This window comes from Hippocampus guttulatus, chromosome 14 (genome assembly GCF_054856545.1).
Source record: "Hippocampus guttulatus isolate MCC_2025c chromosome 14, RoL_Hgut_1.0, whole genome shotgun sequence".
NCBI lineage: Eukaryota > Metazoa > Chordata > Actinopteri > Syngnathiformes > Syngnathidae > Hippocampus > Hippocampus guttulatus.
In genome coordinates, this window is record NC_141274.1 from 6480997 (window position 1) to 6499198 (window position 18202).

The 18202-nt window shown below is 49.3% G+C and overlaps 3 protein-coding genes across 6 annotated transcripts; all 3 read left to right on the forward strand.

The window, feature by feature from the left end:
- Nucleotides 1-16: 16 nt before the first annotated feature.
- On the forward strand, nucleotides 17-7634 carry afg3l2 (AFG3-like AAA ATPase 2). Of its 2 annotated transcripts, none has more exons than XM_086128859.1 (17): nucleotides 17-253; nucleotides 540-624; nucleotides 698-760; nucleotides 874-1004; nucleotides 1220-1372; nucleotides 1628-1702; nucleotides 2577-2701; nucleotides 4328-4604; nucleotides 4675-4812; nucleotides 4886-5039; nucleotides 5515-5622; nucleotides 5690-5815; nucleotides 6100-6210; nucleotides 6281-6396; nucleotides 6471-6671; nucleotides 6747-6941; nucleotides 7018-7634. In XM_086128859.1, exons 1-17 carry the CDS (start codon nucleotides 164-166, stop codon nucleotides 7255-7257), a joined length of 2388 nt encoding a protein of 795 aa, XP_085984985.1. In that variant the 5' UTR covers nucleotides 17-163; the 3' UTR covers nucleotides 7258-7634. The 2 variants fall into 2 exon arrangements, with proteins under 2 accessions (XP_085984985.1, XP_085984986.1); XM_086128860.1 differs by having other exon boundaries at nucleotides 2580-2701.
- Nucleotides 7635-8738: 1104 nt separating this feature from the next.
- On the forward strand, nucleotides 8739-12812 carry puf60a (poly-U binding splicing factor a). Of its 3 annotated transcripts, XM_086128862.1 has the most exons (11): nucleotides 8740-8880; nucleotides 9222-9384; nucleotides 9510-9608; nucleotides 9925-9972; nucleotides 10070-10231; nucleotides 10368-10460; nucleotides 10536-10749; nucleotides 10813-10970; nucleotides 11145-11229; nucleotides 11310-11464; nucleotides 11956-12812. In XM_086128862.1, exons 2-11 carry the CDS (start codon nucleotides 9256-9258, stop codon nucleotides 12253-12255), a joined length of 1443 nt encoding a protein of 480 aa, XP_085984988.1. In that variant the 5' UTR covers nucleotides 8740-8880; nucleotides 9222-9255; the 3' UTR covers nucleotides 12256-12812. The 3 variants fall into 3 exon arrangements, with proteins under 3 accessions (XP_085984987.1, XP_085984989.1, XP_085984988.1); XM_086128861.1 differs by having other exon boundaries at nucleotides 8739-9384; XM_086128863.1 differs by having other exon boundaries at nucleotides 8739-9384; nucleotides 11310-11422.
- A 675-nt stretch (nucleotides 12813-13487) lies between these two features.
- klhl18 (kelch-like family member 18) lies at nucleotides 13488-18010 on the forward strand. The gene is made up of 10 exons (XM_086128844.1): nucleotides 13488-13658; nucleotides 14440-14570; nucleotides 14665-14805; nucleotides 14887-15085; nucleotides 15668-15828; nucleotides 15919-16055; nucleotides 16131-16353; nucleotides 16432-16536; nucleotides 16979-17090; nucleotides 17166-18010. The coding sequence occupies exons 1-10, from the start codon at nucleotides 13530-13532 to the stop codon at nucleotides 17550-17552; spliced, it is 1725 nt and encodes a 574-aa protein (XP_085984970.1). The 5' UTR covers nucleotides 13488-13529; the 3' UTR covers nucleotides 17553-18010.
- The last annotated feature ends 192 nt before the right edge of the window (nucleotides 18011-18202 follow it).

An 18202-nucleotide genomic window follows, 5' to 3' on the forward strand; every position in this document is an offset into this window, starting at 1 on the left:
CCACTCGGGCTTACTGCAACCTCCTCGAAAAAGATGTGTGGAGGAAACATGGCGGATTGGAACGATTACGGAACACAGATGTCGAACTTCACGAGTGCCCCGTGACACTCTCTCCTGAGAGCTACTTTTTGAAGTCTCTGCCGCCTCCTTGGTCCGCGTGACCATGGCCCATCGCTACCTTCGCTTGTCGGCGAGCTGCCGCAACACGCTGCGCCTTCTCTTGGCTCCTTCGCCCGCCACCAGCAGGCTACTGGTAGGTCAGGTCCCCCTTCTCTTGCTAACTGCTAGCGTAGTGAACGAGCTGACAAATAAGACCGAAATCTTACTAACCACTCCCTTCTCAAACGTCATTAAAACGCAAGCGGGAGTAGGATTCCATGTCACACTGCATGTGACGTCATAATTTTCAAGAGAAGAAAAGTTCAACCTTGTGTCGGGACCATATTGCACTAAGCTGCTCGTCTCCCTTCACACAACTCAGCGTCTTTACACGTCTTGTTAACAAAATAATGACTGGTCGCCTATTGTTTGTCGGCCAGGTGTCAAGACGGCTTGCGAGTGGGCGGAGTTTGTTGAGTGAGCTCCTGGTGGCCTGTAGGAGTCTGACCTCCAGAGCTCCCAAAGGTTCTTCAGCAGCAGCATCATCATCATCATCCCCCCAAAAAACTTGCACTTACGTGTTTGCTTTTCTCTGCAGGGTTTGAAAAGTATTTTCCCGACAGCGGGAAGATTTCCAAGGAGACTCACTCTCCAGACAAAGGTGACCTTGGTCTAATTGTAACAGCAGACACTGGTTGGGAATCACTGAAGTAATGTAGATGTGAAAAGTAAATATTTCAGCCCTTGTGTCAACTCTTGTTTTTGTGTCGACAGACAACAACAAAGCTGATGATACTCCGAAAGAGGTGGGGCCGTCTGGAGGGGGGGGAGCAGGCAGTAGTGGAGGAGGAGGTGGAAAGCGAGGAGGACGGAAGGATTCACATTGGTACAGCCGCCTGCAGAAGGTTAGTGCAGTAGGGCACCACCAGTTGGACACTGGAACTGACAGCATACAAAACATGCAGCGTTTCAGCCAATCAGGTGAAACACGTGTGTTAATTATCCTCAAAGTTGGACCAGACATCACATAATCCTAAATGCTGATGTCTTTTACAATCGAGTAAGTGATCACCATCCCATAATATAATAAAGAGAAAGAAAACAAGAACTTTGGTTGCAGGGTGACATTCCATGGGATGAGAAGGAGTTCCGAATGTACTTCTTGAGCGGCGCGGCCTTTTGGACTGTCGTGGCCTATTACTTCCTGTTCAGGGATGGAGCCCGAGAGGTCACATGGAAGGACTTTGTCAACAACTTCCTGTCCAAAGGAGTGGTGAGGGAACGCCGACAAGGACAGCATTGATGACGATGATGATGGCAGTGATGATGTCAACGGTGCTGATAACGATGCTGACCATGACGATGATAAAACATTGATAGTGATGACGTTGCTGATGCTAACAATGATGATGATAATGACGACGACGACAATTACGACAACGACGATGCTGATGGTGATGACGGATGCCGATGACAGTACACTAATGGCATTTGGGCCGCCGTGCGGCTCCTCATCTTTGTGCCGCAGGTCGACAGACTGGAGGTGGTAAACAAGCGCTATGTCAAAGTGGTCTTCTCTCCCGGGAAGATGCCCATGGATGGGGTGAGTCAGCCATCTTTTCGTCTCTGTCGCACCTGGCTAGTGTTTCCATTGGTCCTGAGTCAGATATCAAGTGTGAGAAGATGCAGAGGGAGGGAGCCGGTGGATAAGAGTTCCATATGTGAAAGTCCAATGTTGCTGTGGAAAAAAAAAAGTCAAAGCAAGTTGAATGGTTAACAGTGAGACCAAGATGAACCATTTCAAAACCATTTTCCGTCATGTAATGTGCTTGCACAAATCTGCACAGCCTCTGGCGGTTTTGTTTTTACCAGTCGCATTTAAGATCATGACAAATGGGAATCATCCCATACAACCACCATTTAAAGTTCATATGATAATCCCAAATAAAGTTAAACTCTTCTGAATCCTTGACAGCAAATATTAGGAGGTGTCTCAGTGAAACATGTTTCATGAGGTGGCCTCATCGCTGAATGGTAGCTTTTCAGATTTGGATGCGCGATACGCAAAATAACATCTTCATAACTGAACAAACGGTTACACGACCTTGGAAAATGCTGATTTTCAAATATAAACAGGCAACACTTAACAAATGATGCACCGTATTAAAAGGCCTGTCAGTTACGGGTGCTATTTCTGGATTTAACATATACACGAGACACATTGTGTTATTGGACTCAGTCATGGTAAAACATACGCTAGTTCAAACAATACGGTAGCATGCATGCATGCACATTAGCGTATGTTTTTTAAAAAGGCACCTGCCTTATTAGGCGCCCCGTCCATTTTGGAGCAAATTAAAGACTTTTACGTGCGTCCTATGGTCATGAAAATACGGTCGTTCAAGTCTGAGTCAAGCACACTCTTTTTTCCAAGTCCCAAGGTGCCTTCTTAAGTAGGACTGTGTTTGTCCCCGCAGCAGTACGTGTGGTTCAACATCGGCAGCGTGGACACGTTTGAGAGGAACCTGGAGAATGCCCAGTATGAGCTGGGCATCGAGGGTGAGAACCGCGTTCCTGTGGTCTACTCCACCGAGAGCGACGGGTGAGGAACTTTAGCCTTGCATAGCCGTCTACTTGTCAGAGAGCCCCCATCTGAGTGAAACCAATTAAGGCAGCACTGTGGTCCAATTTACATGAGTGGCCACAGCTCTGAGCTCCCTTGCTCTTCAGTGCCTGAGCCATCAAGGAGCACACTCTGCCTGGCTCAGGCCAGGGCCGGAGTTAGTCATTTGGAGATTTGGGGGCCCAAGGCAAACATGCATTAGAGTAGATTATTCAATAGGATTTCTAGTAGGATACTTACACATTAAAATATTTCTTAACTGTAGCCGTCCATTCAACTCCCCCATTTATATTGTTTGATAAAACCCTTGCTTAAGATTCCTGGGGTTAACCGACAAAAACATGGATCCTCAAAATTAGAAAGATGCTCCTCAAGTGGAGTCATTGATTAGCAAGACTCATTTTGCGAATGTTTTCATGAAAATCACCTATTATTAAATATTTCATCCATCCATGTTTTGGGGACACAAATTTAGTAATGCCTCACGCACTTCAAACAGTCAATGGGGGGGGATCACTATTGGTGCATTTGGACATGCAGCTTGTAGTCTTGACTTGTCTGATAGTGTCTTTAAAGGTCAAGAGTTAAGTAATTTTAGAAAATCCCAAACCCCCCATAAAATGATGTCACAAATAAAGTAATCGAACAAAATGCACGAAATAAAATCATGAAAATAACTTATATTTCGTAATTCTCCAGTCTGTAAACTTCAAAGGAACACCTGAGAATACTGTAGGATACGATCCTTCATTGACGAAAGCCGTGGCCGAAATGCTGAAAACAGTCCAACAAACACAAAACAAAAAAAGCAGCTCTTGCAGCCAAATGATTCTTTTAACATCTGAACCAAGGTTGTCTCATTTTTTTACAGTTTGCTGTACGGGGCTGCTTGTCCCATTCCGTTCCTTGATTTCCTTTTTCTCATAGACACTTAAGGCTGTAGTCTCTCTCTGGTTTCCAAGTTTTCTCAACTGCTGATGTTGAGCTTCAATAGCGTCTTCCATGTCAATCTTAGCTTTCTTGGCAGCCAGCAGAGCAGCGATATCTGCCATTTTGACTGCAATTCTAGGTGACCCATGGAGGTTCTCCGAACGGTAGGAACTGGATGCAGTAACTTTGGAAGCTGTGGAACCATACATGGATCAGCCAGCCACATTCATTATCTAGCACAGTGTTTTTGAAACTTTTTTGAGCCAAGGCACACTTCTTTCATTGAAAACATCTAGCGGCACACCACTAGCTGAAAATGTGAAGAGAAAAAAAAAAAACGCTTGCTGAAAGTTTGCTGTTCGACCAAGATTTAGCAGAAAAAACATCAATATGCAGACAAATACACATTCATAAAAGAATAAACCCAAGCAAATATTACAGATTTTAGTTGTCATGGCAACCAGTTGAAAACAGTACTAGCGCCAGGTGCAACAGTAGACATGTTTATTTTGCAAAATGAACGGAGGGCCACCCCGAGTCTGCATGTGTCCGGCGCACGGGTTGCTGTTTGCGCATCCCTGCTGCAGATACACCTTAAGTTTGATGTGAAGAGTGTTGATATATAGCGCTTTCCGTAGCGTCTTGTTGACGCCGTGTCTTTTTTCGGGACATCAGGACCTTCCTCCTGAGCATGCTACCCACCGCCCTCATCATCGGTTTCCTGCTCTTCATGCTACGGCGAGGCCCGGCAGGGGCGGGCCGGCCCGGGCGCGGCGGCATGGGCGGTTTGTTCAGCGTCGGCGAGACCACCGCCAAGATCCTCAAGGACGAAATTGACGTCAAGTTCAAAGACGTGGCCGGCTGCGAGGAAGCCAAGTTGGAGATCATGGAGTTTGTCAACTTTCTGAAGAACCCCAAACAGTACCAGGACCTGGGCGCCAAGATCCCCAAGGTCGGCTCGGGGCACCGGTGGGGAGGGAATTGGAGGGTGGCACCATTGACGTTGTCCTCGCCGTCGCCAGGGCGCCATCCTGACCGGGCCTCCGGGGACGGGAAAGACGCTCCTGGCCAAGGCCACGGCGGGCGAGGCCAATGTTCCCTTCATTACCGTCAACGGTTCAGAGTTCCTGGAGATGTTCGTGGGCGTGGGCCCAGCCCGGGTGAGCGCTCGCTCGTCTCCGCCCAGTCGCTCCACATCTCGCCGGCCGCTCGCTGACCACGCTTCCTACGCAGGTCCGAGATCTTTTCGTCATGGCGAGGAAGAACGCGCCCTGCATCCTCTTCATCGACGAGATCGACGCGGTTGGACGCAAGCGGGGACGGGGAAACTTCGGGGGGCAGAGCGAGCAGGAGAATACCCTCAACCAGCTGCTGGTCGAGATGGACGGTCAGACGGCAATGTTATTTGGGCCTTTTCCTATTGTCGCTATTTATGCTGGCGCCTTGACATGCGACTGACCCCACTTCAGTGTTTTGGGGGATTTTCTGCTTTGACTTGCGACCACAAACTTGGGCCAGTCCGCCACACGTGGGAGAAAGGGTATCACTCTTTAGTTAGTGGAGTATGACTTTGTAGCTCACACAGGACAGAACCCCTGGTGTGTCTGAGATGTTCGCAAATATGGTGGTGTCGGTCATTTATATTTTTAGGGGTCCTTGTAGTTCCGCTGCATTTTCCAATTGGATTGATCCTGTAGCCTGAAGGTTTTTTTTTAAAGTCTTTGTCAAAACCAGCATCCAAATATTTTCAAAATAAAACATGAGGAAAACGAACCACACAAATGGCTCACACTGAACTGTGCATCCCCCCCCCCCTCCCCACCCCCCAAAAAACTAGCCTGAAGCAAGTCTGTGTGTTGCAGGGTTCAACACGGCAACCAACGTGGTGGTGCTGGCGGGAACCAACCGAGCAGACGTCTTGGACCCGGCGCTACTGAGGCCGGGACGCTTCGACAGACAAATTTACATCGGTATGTGGGAAATGTGCGGGGGTGAAGCGTTGTCGAGCATCGTCGTCAAGCGTCGTTGTCATTTCAGGTCCTCCCGACATCAAAGGACGAATGTCCATCTTTAAAGTCCACCTTCGGCCTCTCAAGTTGGACCCCGCCACAAATAAAGATGCCTTGGCCCGCAAGATGGCGGCCCTCACGCCTGGTTTCTCAGGTAAGATTAGTATGCACAACAGACGTTTTGCCCCCAGAGTTTGGCAAAACATGAACCCTTTAGTAGACAAGGGACTAAAAAATGCCAAATCAGAATGAAAAGACTGCATGCAGGACCACAATTATAAAACAAAGAGGTTGGCGGCTGCTACCAAGCACCCGACTATTCCAAACGTGAACAGTTGTCTTCAGCCTTATGCGACTGGCCCCCCGGACACAAACATCTTACTTCGTCACACGACCAAGTTGTAGTCCAAATATCACATGGCAAAGTGTCGTCACCAGGTGCCGACATTGCCAACGTTTGCAATGAGGCGGCCCTCATTGCCGCTCGGCACTTGTGCGACGCCATCGATCAGAAGCACTTTGAGCAGGCCATCGAGAGGGTCATCGGAGGTAAGCGCCGGTCAGGCACCCGCCTCATTCAGCCATACGCAGGAACACCTCATCGTCCTTCTTCTTTCAGGCCTGGAAAAGAAGACGCAGGTCCTCCAGCCGGAGGAGAAGAAGACGGTGGCCTATCACGAGGCAGGGCACGCCGTTGCTGGGTGGTTCCTGGAGCATGCCGACCCGTTGCTCAAGGTGGCCCCGCCCGCGCTCGCCAAGCCTCTGGCGGTGGTGTTTTGTGAACGTAGTGTGGTGACTGGTGCATCCAGGTTTCCATCATCCCCCGGGGCCGTGGCCTGGGCTACGCTCAGTACCTCCCGAAGGAGCAGTTCTTGTACACCACCGAGCAGCTGCTGGACCGCATGTGCATGACGCTGGGGGGTCGCGTGTCTGAGGAAATCTTCTTCGGCAGGATCACCACGGGCGCGCAGGACGACCTCCGCAAGGTCACCCAGAGTGCCTATGCGCAGGTCAGAGGTCACACAGCGAGTTTCGCCCCGAGCGGCCATGCGACTCCTTCACGACAGGCTTTGTGGCTCACGCAGATCGTGCAGTTCGGGATGAACGCCAAGGTGGGCCAGGTGTCCTTTGATCTCCCACGGCAGGGCGAGATGGTTCTGGAGAAGCCGTACAGCGAGGCCACTGCGCGCCTCATTGACGCCGAGGTCCGGGGCCTCATTGACGAAGCCTACCGGAGAACTCAGCGCCTGCTGAGTGACAAGAAGGCCGAGGTGGAGAAGGTGAGGCTCTGAGCGCGAGGAATCACTCTTCTGTCGTGCGAATTCTTCTGCACGTTCTGGGCTTGTCTTCCTGAAGGTGGCACTGCGGCTGCTGGAGAAGGAGGTTCTGGACAAGAACGATATGGTAGAGCTGCTGGGCAAACGTCCTTTCTCAGAGAAGTCGACGTACGAGGAGCTGGTGGAGGGCACGGGTGGTGAGGACGAGGACACCGCACTGCCCGCCGGCCTCAAGGACTGGAACCGTGAGAGAAAGCACAAGGAGGAGAGCCCGGATGAGCAAGTGGCCCGGCAGATCTCTGGTGGGATGCCCTTCTAAATGAAGCGCTGCTATTTTCTCCATCGCAACCAGTTGTGACCGCTTCAAAGGAGGTGGAGAAGCTTTGCCACTCAGGGCTACTCTGAGAAGCCTCTGGAGGACAAGAGGACTTGATTTATTTATGGAACTCAGTGAGCGCCATGCTCATGATAAGCGCTGTTTGCTATTGTCCGCAAATCCTGAGTTGAACGCTTATTCACTGGTTCCTGCTAAGACCATCTGATACTGGCAACGTGAGATGTTTCATAATGCCAATGATCTTCAAGCATTCTGTCCTTCACTACAACATCTTGACATTAGCAGCCATCAATTGCAGTTCACGAGATGCGAAAAGCAAAGGGGAAATAAGTAGATTATTAAAATGCTTGTTTCCTGTATGGTGTTTGACACGCAAGCTCCTGCCTCACTCAACACACCCAATGTATGGATGTCACTGTGGTCAATTTCGCATGTGCATTGAAATATATTGGGGGGGGGGGTGTCAGTGAATCCAGGGTGAAAGAATGCAAGTGTATACACACACACATATACTCTCTCTCTCTCTTTCTCTCTCTCTCTCTATATATATATATGTATACAGTATACTATATATAAAAGGCGAGGTTCACCCTAAACTGGTTGTCACACACCACACAGACATCCAACCACTCGCAGTCACCCCCCTAAGGACAGTTTTGAGTGTTTCATTAACTTACCGTGCATGTTTTGGGAATGTGGGAGGGAACTGTAGTGCCTATGCAGGCACCAGGGAGGACATAAACACCTGGGACGCAGGGGCCTGTAATCGAACCCCTGACCTCTGTACTGTGAGTTGGTTGTGCTAACCAGTCGACCACTGAGCAGACACGCACTAGTTTTGGCAAGGACTGGGTGGAATCCTACCTCCAAAATCCCCACCAGGAGACCCGACAAAAATGTCATCTTTGTTCAATCACATTATGACCACATGATGAAATACAGCTAGGCATTGGGTGGAGGACGCAAAACCTTGTTTTTGGTGGGGTGACACGTGTCACCTTATCCCTGACTTTTTAAGAATTTGACATTATTTTCTTTTCAATTTCTAATGTCAATTAAACAGATTTCCACGATTCGCAGGCCGGAAACCCTGAAAAGAACGGATCCACTGTATCTTACAGTTGGCATATATGAAATAAAAGCTTTTACCCAGAGTAAAAGGATATATATTTTTTTAATGACAATCAAAATGCTGTACAGGTTCCAGTCATTCCAGTTTACAGGAATAAGAATTACAATGCGCAACGTTGGTAGAATAGTATCAATTAAATAGCACTTACTATACACGACTACCCAAAAAATAAAGCAGACAGTAAAAAAATAGTTCCCGTTGTACAAAAAGAAATCCGCGCGCTTCATTTGTTAAAATGCCGACATAAATGTCAAATGAGCGAGCTACATTTCGGACGATTTCTTGCGTTCTTAAAGAGCAAAGGAAAGCTGATTGAGAAAGCGCGGCCAGCGGAAGTGACGTAGCCTGCCCCAAAGCTGCTCAGTCACACGAGTGACACTTGGATGCTTACATTTGGCAAAAATATCAACAGTGGACCGAACCGAACACTCACAGCTAGACACACAGATACAGAACCGGACTGGAGCTCGAGTGTAAGGTGCTAGCCGCGTTTGCGGTAGGAACGTAAAACGCTCTCATTGTGGACATTGTTCCTTCGACGGAAGCATGCTAAGCTAATGCTAACCGAGCCTTCCTGTGTTCGTGTGTGTGTCGTGGACGTTGCGTGCCAACCCATCGTCAACATTCATAACATTGTCAGCTCAAGAAACTGAAGATACGATCAAATGTTTCCGTCGAGACAATGATTATGACACCTGATGACAAATTTGGACTCCTAGCCTCCCCAAAGTTGTGTCACGTTAGATAAAAGTCAAAGTATTCATGCGAAAAAGTTGAAAGTGTTGCTGCAAATCACTTGAATGGCGTCGTCAAGGGTAACGGAGTAAGGCAAGCCAGCGGCCGCTGTGATGCCACTGCGCATGCTTGTCATGGAGAACGGACAAGGCAACACGACCGGCAACACGACCACTACCACAACCACGACGAGGCTTGGCCTGCCGCCGCTCACCTTCGAACAACAGGAGGCGCTGCAGAAGGTAAGGCTAATCAAAGTTGATCATAGACTCTTCATGATAAATAAAGTACTTCTATTAATTTGATAATTGACCAAATGCCGATGAATTGTTGTATCTGTAATCTGATTGTCCGTTTTGCTCTGCAGGCCAAAAAGTATGCCATGGAGCAGAGCATCCGGAATGTTCTGGTCAGGCAGACTATGGCTCAGCAGCAGCAGCAACAGCAGCAGCTTAGTGGACTGCAGGTATACAGATACGCAATGTCACTTTGACATTACGCACACACCCGCTTGACAGTCGAGTCAACGTCGTCTCCTTGATGACTTCGTTGGTGTTTTTTCACTTGTCAACAAGTTGTTCGTGCAAGTGTTTGCCTTTGCCTCCAAACATAAGATAACTCTTGCTGCCAACCTCTGTTGTGCCCGAACCCACTGATTCATCCAATCACATTAAGTTTGTAACTTGATGTACCGCTGCATTAATTTTTCAGCATCGGCCAACAGATGAATTAGGACACTTGTGTTCATGCTTGTTCTTTGTGTGTGTGTGTGTGCGTGTCAGATGGCCTCTTTGTCGGTGGGTTTAGGAGAACTTTCTCCTCTGCAGTCAGTAAGTCATCTTTTTTTTTTTTTCTTGAGCGTCAATGAAAAGTGCTTACGTCTTCTTTTTGCGACGCGAGCTAATGTGGTGGTGACTTCCTGTCGAGGTGGCGGCTCAACGCCAGCGCGCCTTGGCCATCATGTGCCGCGTCTACGTTGGCTCCATCTATTACGAGCTGGGCGAGGACACCATCAGGCAGGCCTTCATCCCCTTCGGACCCATCAAAAGCATCGACATGTCCTGGGACTCTGTCACCATGAAGCATAAGGTCAGAGGTCACATCTAACATGCAGCATAAAGTTCTCATTCTAAATTATCATTCAGTTGTTCATTGGTGCATAGAGCATGCGTGTTGTATTCGTCAAAATGTTAAGTTAGCTAAGAAATGGCGTTTGTTTGTTCAGGGTTTTGCCTTTGTGGAATACGAAACGCCAGAAGCGGCTCAGCTGGCTCTGGACCAAATGAACTCTGTCGTCCTGGGAGGGCGAAATATTAAGGTTGGCTCGAGGTCAACGTTTGTCACCGCCGTAGACCACGACCGTGTCAAACAATCGACTCCACACTATGAACAGGTGGGCCGGCCCAGTAACATCGGGCAGGCTCAACCCATCATCGAGCAGCTGGCGGAGGAAGCGCGCGCCTTCAACAGGATCTACGTGGCGTCCGTTCATCGCGACCTGTCGGACGGCGACATCCGGAGCGTGTTTGAGGCCTTTGGGAAGATCAAGTCATGCATGTTGGCTCGCGAGCCCACCACGGGACGCCACAAAAGCTACGGCTACATCGGTGAGATGTGACGCCATGCAAAGTGACGCGTCCGGCACTGACGGCTTTTGGGTTTCACTCCAGAGTACGACAAGCCCCAGGCAGCCGTCGACGCAGTGGCCTCCATGAACCTATTTGACCTGGGCGGCCAGTACTTGCGAGTTGGGAAGGCCGTCACGCCGCCTGTGCCACTCATCACTGCCTCGGGAGGCCTGGCTGCGGCTGCCAACTTCACTGCCCAGGTGAGTCCTGATGATGTCATCATCTGTTAGGGCTGGACCTTTTTTGGAAATTATGATAACAATCACCATTATTTTGATTTGGATTGAAATGACGACTGATAAAAATACACAAATAAATAAAAAAATAATTAATTGGCTTCAAACCGTGACTGTGTGCCATGGTGCTGCTTTCAGGATCCAGTGGGCGCGTCAGTGCTAAGAGCGCTGGCTGGTCTTCCGCAAGGCGTCATGGCGGCTCAGGCTCCGGGAGTCATCACAGGTGGGAACCCTTCAACCTCGCCACCTCTGCATCATGCCCCGCTCACTCCCTGGCTCCAGAATGTGATATCACTGTTTCAGGCGTGACCCCAGCTCGAGCAGGACTGCCTCAAGTGGCTCTGGTCAATCCCGTCCTGGCCACGCCCCCCGCCCTGAGGATGGATGAAGAGCAGCACCAGGGAGCGCCCTTGGACGCGAGTAAACCGACTGACGGACACCATGACATTAACAAGATTGTACGCAATCACAAAATAAAAAAATATACAGTATATATATTCCAAAGCTCGTCTCATGGACACTTTGGATGCACTTACTGTTGGAATACTTTGAGATACTTGGGATTTTGTTTTTCTACTTTTAAACTATATTCGGTTGGTATGGGATTACGCGTGGCATTATTTTGAACTATACTGTTTTAGTTTAGGACTATATTGGATTATTTTGAGACTACTCTGTGACTATATTGGGGCTGTTTTGACACTACTTTAGGACTCCATTAGGTTTGCTTGGAAACTACATTGGATTACTTTGAGAGTACATTCAAATTCATTTGGAACTGCAGTGTCATTACCCTTTCGACTACTTTGGGACTAAATTGAAATTACTTTGGTACCATACAGCATTTGATATACTTTGGGACTAGACTGGGGATTACTTTGATCGGGTATGGGTTGGTACTTGGACTGTTCTGTAATATTTAAGTGCTTTTGCGGTTTTGTGCCCTCAGTCGCGTGTGATGGTCCTGAGAAACATGGTTGGCCTGGACGACATTGACGACCACCTGGAGGGTGAGGTGACGGAGGAGTGCGGCAAGTTCGGCCAGGTCAAGCGAGTGGTCATCTACCAGGAACGGCAGGGAGAGGACGCCGATGCCGATGTCATCATTAAGATCTTTGTGGAGTTCAACCACACAGCCGAGATGAACCGAGCTGTCCGGGCTTTAGACCGCCGCTGGTTCGGCGGTCGCAAGGTGTCAGCCGAGGCCTACGAACAAGAGCGCTTTGAGAACAATGACCTGTCGGCGTAGACGCGCGCCGACAACAACCTGTCAGCGTGGACGCAAGCCAAGGGTGCCCTATGAGCATTGACGCAAGCCAGCGGCATCCCGTCAGCGTAGAGGCTCGCCAGTGGCCACCTATTGACGGTAACAATTGCCAACGGCGACCGATTGCGGGAAACACCAACCAACAACAACCCCTTTGAGACCCGTCAGTGTGGACACTGATCAAGTGCTGTCAGCAAAGATGCCTCGAGTACTGCGACAAGCCAGCGAAAGGTCCCATTTGGGTTTGAGAATCAGAATTGGGACTTGAATGAGCAGCGAAATGGCCACGCGCGGTCAAGCCAATCCTTTTTCAGGCTGTACCTTGACGAGGACGGGAAGTGGATGTGAAGAACGTTGATGATTTCTATCACCTGTCTTGAATGCGCTCACCATTGTGACCTTTCATGGCAATCGCACAGCGGTGCTCCCACGTGACATCAGCTGACTAATGACAACTGTGTTTGAGCCTCAAAGACTGCCCACAAACATTTTGTAAATGTTTCTCTTGGTTTTATATTAAAACAAAGAAAATGAGCACACTTGAGGGGGCACTTTTTTGTTTGTTTTTTTTGCTTATGATGCTGACACGGGAGTGCAATCTGATGTGGTGGCACTGACAGAAGAGCTTATGCTACAATGAGAAATGTGATTGGTAAAGGATCAGCGCCAGTGAGTTTGATGAGGGAGAATGACGGACGGCTGTTTTGACGTTCTTGTGACCTCGTCAAACGTCAGCAGTCCTGTTACATCTAAGTATGCTTAGAGCACGGACTAATGCTGCATTTGAGGAAGGTGGGAAATGGGATTTTTATGATCTCTGACCAGGAATGGAAAGGAAAGTGCACTTGAACACAACTTTGAACTGAGAGGTCAGGTTGCGACATAGGAAAAAGAAAGGACCCTGACTTCAGTCTGACATCACTTGACAAGTTTTACATTAACTTCAGATAATATCCTTTGACTGGTCGATGCAAACAGTGAAGTTGGTTCTTTGGGGGGGCTCTCATGACTCCATAAAAGGATCCTATCTGGTAACAGTGTTTTTTTCAGGAAAAAACCCCACAAGTTGTCAGTAACAATGGCAACATTGGATGGCTACCCTCTCACATCAGCTAGGAGGGGCCATGGCGAGTCCATCCGTGACGATGATTGACGTGACAACTTGTTATGCTTTTTGTTTGAAGGGCAAGCGAAAGTGGTTCCGGTGTGCTACGGCGGCTCGGAGGGCTGCAGGCTCGCAGCTAGCGACGCTGACGATGGGAGAGGTGGTTTGCGAGGAGCTCGAAGATTTAGTCCATTTTACAGTGCACGACCTGCCGGGCAGGGGTTATGTCGTCATGGAGGAAATTCGACGGCAGGGGAAACTCTGTGACGTCACGCTCAAGGTACAACCGAAACGATTTCGCACGGCATTCGTCAAAGTAGCCGCAAGCTAGTTTAGCCTAGCATTTAGTGCTGAGCTCATGCTAACTGGAATTAAGAGCGTCTTAATTTTGGCCGGGGCGCCACCTTATGATTAAATATTCAAGATATGTTATTGTCAACACAATACGCTAGACGCTAACTAACTTTTGACCCACTGTCCAATGAAAGCATTGGATTGTCTGTTGAGTGTGTCACTGGAGGTTCTACGAGAGTGAACGAACATAATTGGTTGTCAAATTGAGTTGAGGGGCGTCTGCAAAATAATTCTGAAACACACGTATTGAAAGTTGCACGTGCATAGTACCCTCAGCAGTAGACTACCTAACTCATCCAAAGTTGTTACAGTCTTATCATTCCCAACCAAATGACTGTGTCAAAATGCTGACTTTGCTTGATTTGGCCACTTTAACTTGTGGTCCTAGATAGTTCCCTAAAGTGTCCACTCAACATGACCGAATTATTGCAAACGCAGTTTAAAAAAAAATATATATAGAGTGTTGTGACACCACTATCAACAAGTACAGCAAGTTCCATTAAAATCACAATATGCTCGGTTAAACTTTTGTATTGACCCAAATGTGATACAAGTGACCACTGTTTTTTTTTATTTGGTTAAGGTTCTTTCTTTCAGTTGGGTTCTGATTATTCATTTGGGGCTAGTTATTTACAAGCACTGAACCGATGAATGCAAGTGATGTCAACGAGATGGACTTTCTTACGGTGGATGAATGTATTCTACAGGCGGGGGAGCACAAATTCAGCGCCCACCGCATCGTGTTGGCAGCCTCCATCCCTTACTTTCATGCCATGTTCACCAATGACATGGTGGAGTGTAAACAAGATGAGATACTCATGCAAGGAATGGACCCCAGGTACAGCGAACTGATCTGACACGGCTTGACAGCGCACCAAACAACGCAAGACTGCTTTCAACAAGTTTGTCTGTGTGTGTGTGTGCGCATTCAGTGCTCTGGAAGCGCTGATCAACTTCGCATACAGCGGCCACGTGGCCATCGACCAGCAGAACGTTCAGGCCCTCCTGATCGGCTCCAGCTTCCTGCAGCTGCAGAACGTCAAAGACGCTTGCTGCTCCTTCCTGCGGGACAGGTAATGTCACCTCACCTTTGGCACATTCCCGTTCCTCCATGCTCCTCTACATTGATGAGTGGGCGGCCACTTGTTTGTCAGGTTGCATCCGAAGAACTGTTTGGGGGTGCGTCAGTTTGCCGAGACCATGATGTGCGCTACCCTTTACGACTCGGCCAACAACTTCCTGCACCGGCACTTTGTGGACGTGTCCCTGTCGGAGGAATTCCTCACCTTGAGGACCGACGAGCTGCTGGAGCTCGTCGCCTGCGATGAACTCAATGTGAAAACTGAGGAGCAGGTCAGACATTCCTTTTGCCTCTTGTGTCTTTTACACATCCTGTTGAGAAATGTCCAAGGGGTCCTGTCTTTGCACGTTGTCTCCTCTTTCTGTTCTTAAAGGAGAAGTCAACCCAACAATTTTATTTTTTTTTTTGCAATAATACGTTGTATGTCTCTCTCTTTTAAATTTACCCTTCATATAAATAAATATATATTATAGTTTAAAATAATGGAAAAAAGCAAAAATATATCCTGTCTACTTACCTTTCAAACAAACAAAACATGCGACTGTATGTTCATCGTTGTAGGACGCAGAATTGAAAGCTTTTCTCTTTAACGGTGCGATACCTGCTGTTACGTGTGTAACCTTCTCGGAAATGCACTCGCACGAACAGTTAGCGTGTAAACAAAACCCCGGTTTGATTCATAACGGAAGTCAGTAAATCAGGCAAAGGCTCAAGGGGGGTTCCCCCAGCTGTGAGTGAGTTCATGCGTTCCAGGTTTCCTGTCTTTGAACATATCCTGCTGTGTATAGAAATCTGTTCTCTGTGAAGGTGTTTCATTGAAGGCATGTCCACCCTTGTCCCTCTTCTCCCGGCAGGTGTTTGAGGCGGCGCTGTCTTGGGTCCATCACGATCGTGTCAACCGGGAATCTTTGCTGCCGGAGCTGCTCTCCAAGATCCGATTGCCGCTTTGTCGTCCTCAGTTCCTGACGGAGCGAGTCCAGCAGGAAGAACTTGTGCGCTGCTGCCATAAATGCAGGTCTGACCTGTTTTCTTGCTTGGCACGAACAAGTGTGAGGTCGGGTTCCACTCGTTATCATTCGTTGGCCTTCCTTCCTTTGGCCCCTAGAGACCTCCTGGATGAGGCCAAAGACTTCCACCTGATGTTGGAGCGTCGCCCTCACCTTCCTGCCTTCAAGACGCGTCAGAGGTGCTGCACGTCCATCATGGCGCTCATCTATGCCGTGGGAGGACTCAACAGCTCCGGTGTGAGGGGGCGGGACTTGGACGGCCAAAACGCCGTCCAATTGGTCCTTGGACTAACCCAACTTTCTCTCGCAGGTGACTCCTTGAACGTGGTGGAAGTGTTCGATCCTATGGGGAACTTCTGGGAACGCTGCCAACCAATGAGGACGGCCCGCAGCAGGGTGGGCGTGGCCGTGGTTAACGGACTACTCTATGCCATCGGAGGCTATGACGGCCAGTCGCGACTCAGTACCGTTGAGGTCTACAACCCCGAGACGGACGCTTGGACCAGAGTGTCCAGCATGAACAGCCAACGCAGGTCGGCAGACTGATTGGAACTCTGATCAGCACTCACTGATTGGCGCCTTTATGTGACCGTTCTTGTGGCATTCCTCAGCGCCATGGGAACAGTTGTGATTGACGGCCACATCTACGTGTGCGGCGGCTATGACGGAAAATCTTCTCTTAACTCTGTTGAATGCTATTCACCGCACACTGACAGGTAACAAGCTCCCAACTCGCACTGACATATGGCTTAAAGCAACGGTCCCCAACCACTGGTCCACGGCCCTATACTCGTCCGCAGACCACTAGGTACCTGGTCACACAGAGACAGACGGAAATAAAGTAAATAAAATTGGTGGGGTGGCATATATATCTGCCCCAGAATACCCCCATTCTGTGGGTTACCTTCCACAGGGCAATGTAAATATTATTATATGATCAATGATTGTGATAACACGGTGACCAGCTGTGAGCATCAGCGAGCACTCAGACGTGGCGGAAACGTGCGTTACAGTTGCCAATCGGAGTCCACCTTGTCCTTCTCTACTTTGGTTTGCAAGTGACATCGCGATCAGCTCGATCAGGGCGCGCAGGTTTCTCCACCACCACAAGGTGGCCATCCTTGTAGGTGGTTTGTGGTAACTTCCTGTGTGTTCTAGGTGGTCTGTGGTGACGGAGATGAGCGCCAGTCGCAGCGCCGCCGGTGTCACCGTCTTTGATGGACGCATCTTTGTGTCCGGAGGACATGACGGCCTACAGATCTTCAACACAGTCAGTCACATCTTCGTCCTCCTTATTGTCTTTGTTATCGTCAGTTATATGTGTCCATGTGCATGCATCCTTTAGGTGGAATATTACAACCATCACACGAACCGCTGGCACGCGTCATCGCCAATGTCAAACAAGCGTTGCCGTCACGGGGCGGCGTCACTGGGCAGCCACCTGTACGCCGTGGGCGGCTACGATGGTTCCGGGTTCCTGAGTGGCGCCGAGGTCTTCAGCTCAGCTTCAGGGCAGTGGAGCCACTTGGTGGCCATGAACACGCGGCGCAGCAGAGTGTCCCTGGTGGCGGCGTCAGGCCGCCTGTATGCCGTGGGCGGATATGACGGACAGACCAACCTGGGATCTGTGGAGATGTTCAACCCCGACACGGGTCGATGGACCTTCATGGCCCCCATGGCCTGCCACGAGGGCGGTGTTGGCGTAGGTTGCGTCCCCCTGCAGCCCGCCTAAACGGGCCCGTTGCACCCCGTCGCAGCCGGCGGGTCAGCTGTCGGGTGAGGGGGCCAAGTGAGCCCCGGCGAGGCCGAGCAGTGTGGTCGCATGGGCGACCGTAGCTTTAGCTGCTGGGGCTAACGGTTAGCATTGTGCCCGTGGCCGTTCCGACCGGCGGCAGGCGCTCCGATCCCGTGATCAGGGTCACGCGCTCGCCGCTTCCTGTCGGCCGGGACAGGAAGTGGCACATCTGCTTCAATATAAAAGCACCCATCTTTGGTGCCATCCAGCAAGGCTTTTATTTTGGAAACAACAGGAATTTGACCTGTGTCCTCATAAGTCCCAATTTAAACAATGTGCAAAGAATGTGATCGTGGAGCAAAGTTGTTGAAAGTGAAAAATAAATGAAGTTGCTTCATGGATGTGGTGCATCATACTGTCGCCACTGTCACAAAATAAAAACTAATGAGCAACAATGGTGACATGATGTTCTCGTTAGCATTAGTTTTACCGAAAGTGCTTTGTATGTAAAATGTGCTCAACTTGAAAAGTGCTTAATTGTAATATTTGTTCAATTAGGAAAGATCCAGCAGCTGATGATGACGTCAGTGACGGCGCCCCAGCAGTGCTGCAAAACTCATTTCACTCTTGATTCAAGTAAATACAAA

Coding starts and splice junctions, on each gene's coding strand:
- klhl18 (XM_086128844.1), top strand. CDS start 13,530: ATGGGAGAGGTGGTTTGCGAGGAGCTCGAAGATTTAGTCCATTTTACA. Junction 14,806..14,886: donor TGCTCCTTCCTGCGGGACAG/GTAATGTCACCT, acceptor CTTGTTTGTCAG/GTTGCATCCGAAGAACTGTT. Junction 16,354..16,431: donor AGCATGAACAGCCAACGCAG/GTCGGCAGACTG, acceptor GGCATTCCTCAG/CGCCATGGGAACAGTTGTGA.
- afg3l2 (XM_086128859.1), top strand. CDS start 164: ATGGCCCATCGCTACCTTCGCTTGTCGGCGAGCTGCCGCAACACGCTG. Junction 625..697: donor GACCTCCAGAGCTCCCAAAG/GTTCTTCAGCAG, acceptor TTTTCTCTGCAG/GGTTTGAAAAGTATTTTCCC. Junction 1,005..1,219: donor GGTACAGCCGCCTGCAGAAG/GTTAGTGCAGTA, acceptor CTTTGGTTGCAG/GGTGACATTCCATGGGATGA.
- puf60a (XM_086128861.1), top strand. CDS start 9,256: ATGCCACTGCGCATGCTTGTCATGGAGAACGGACAAGGCAACACGACC. Junction 10,971..11,144: donor CTGCCAACTTCACTGCCCAG/GTGAGTCCTGAT, acceptor TGCTGCTTTCAG/GATCCAGTGGGCGCGTCAGT. Junction 11,465..11,955: donor ACCATGACATTAACAAGATT/GTACGCAATCAC, acceptor TTGTGCCCTCAG/TCGCGTGTGATGGTCCTGAG.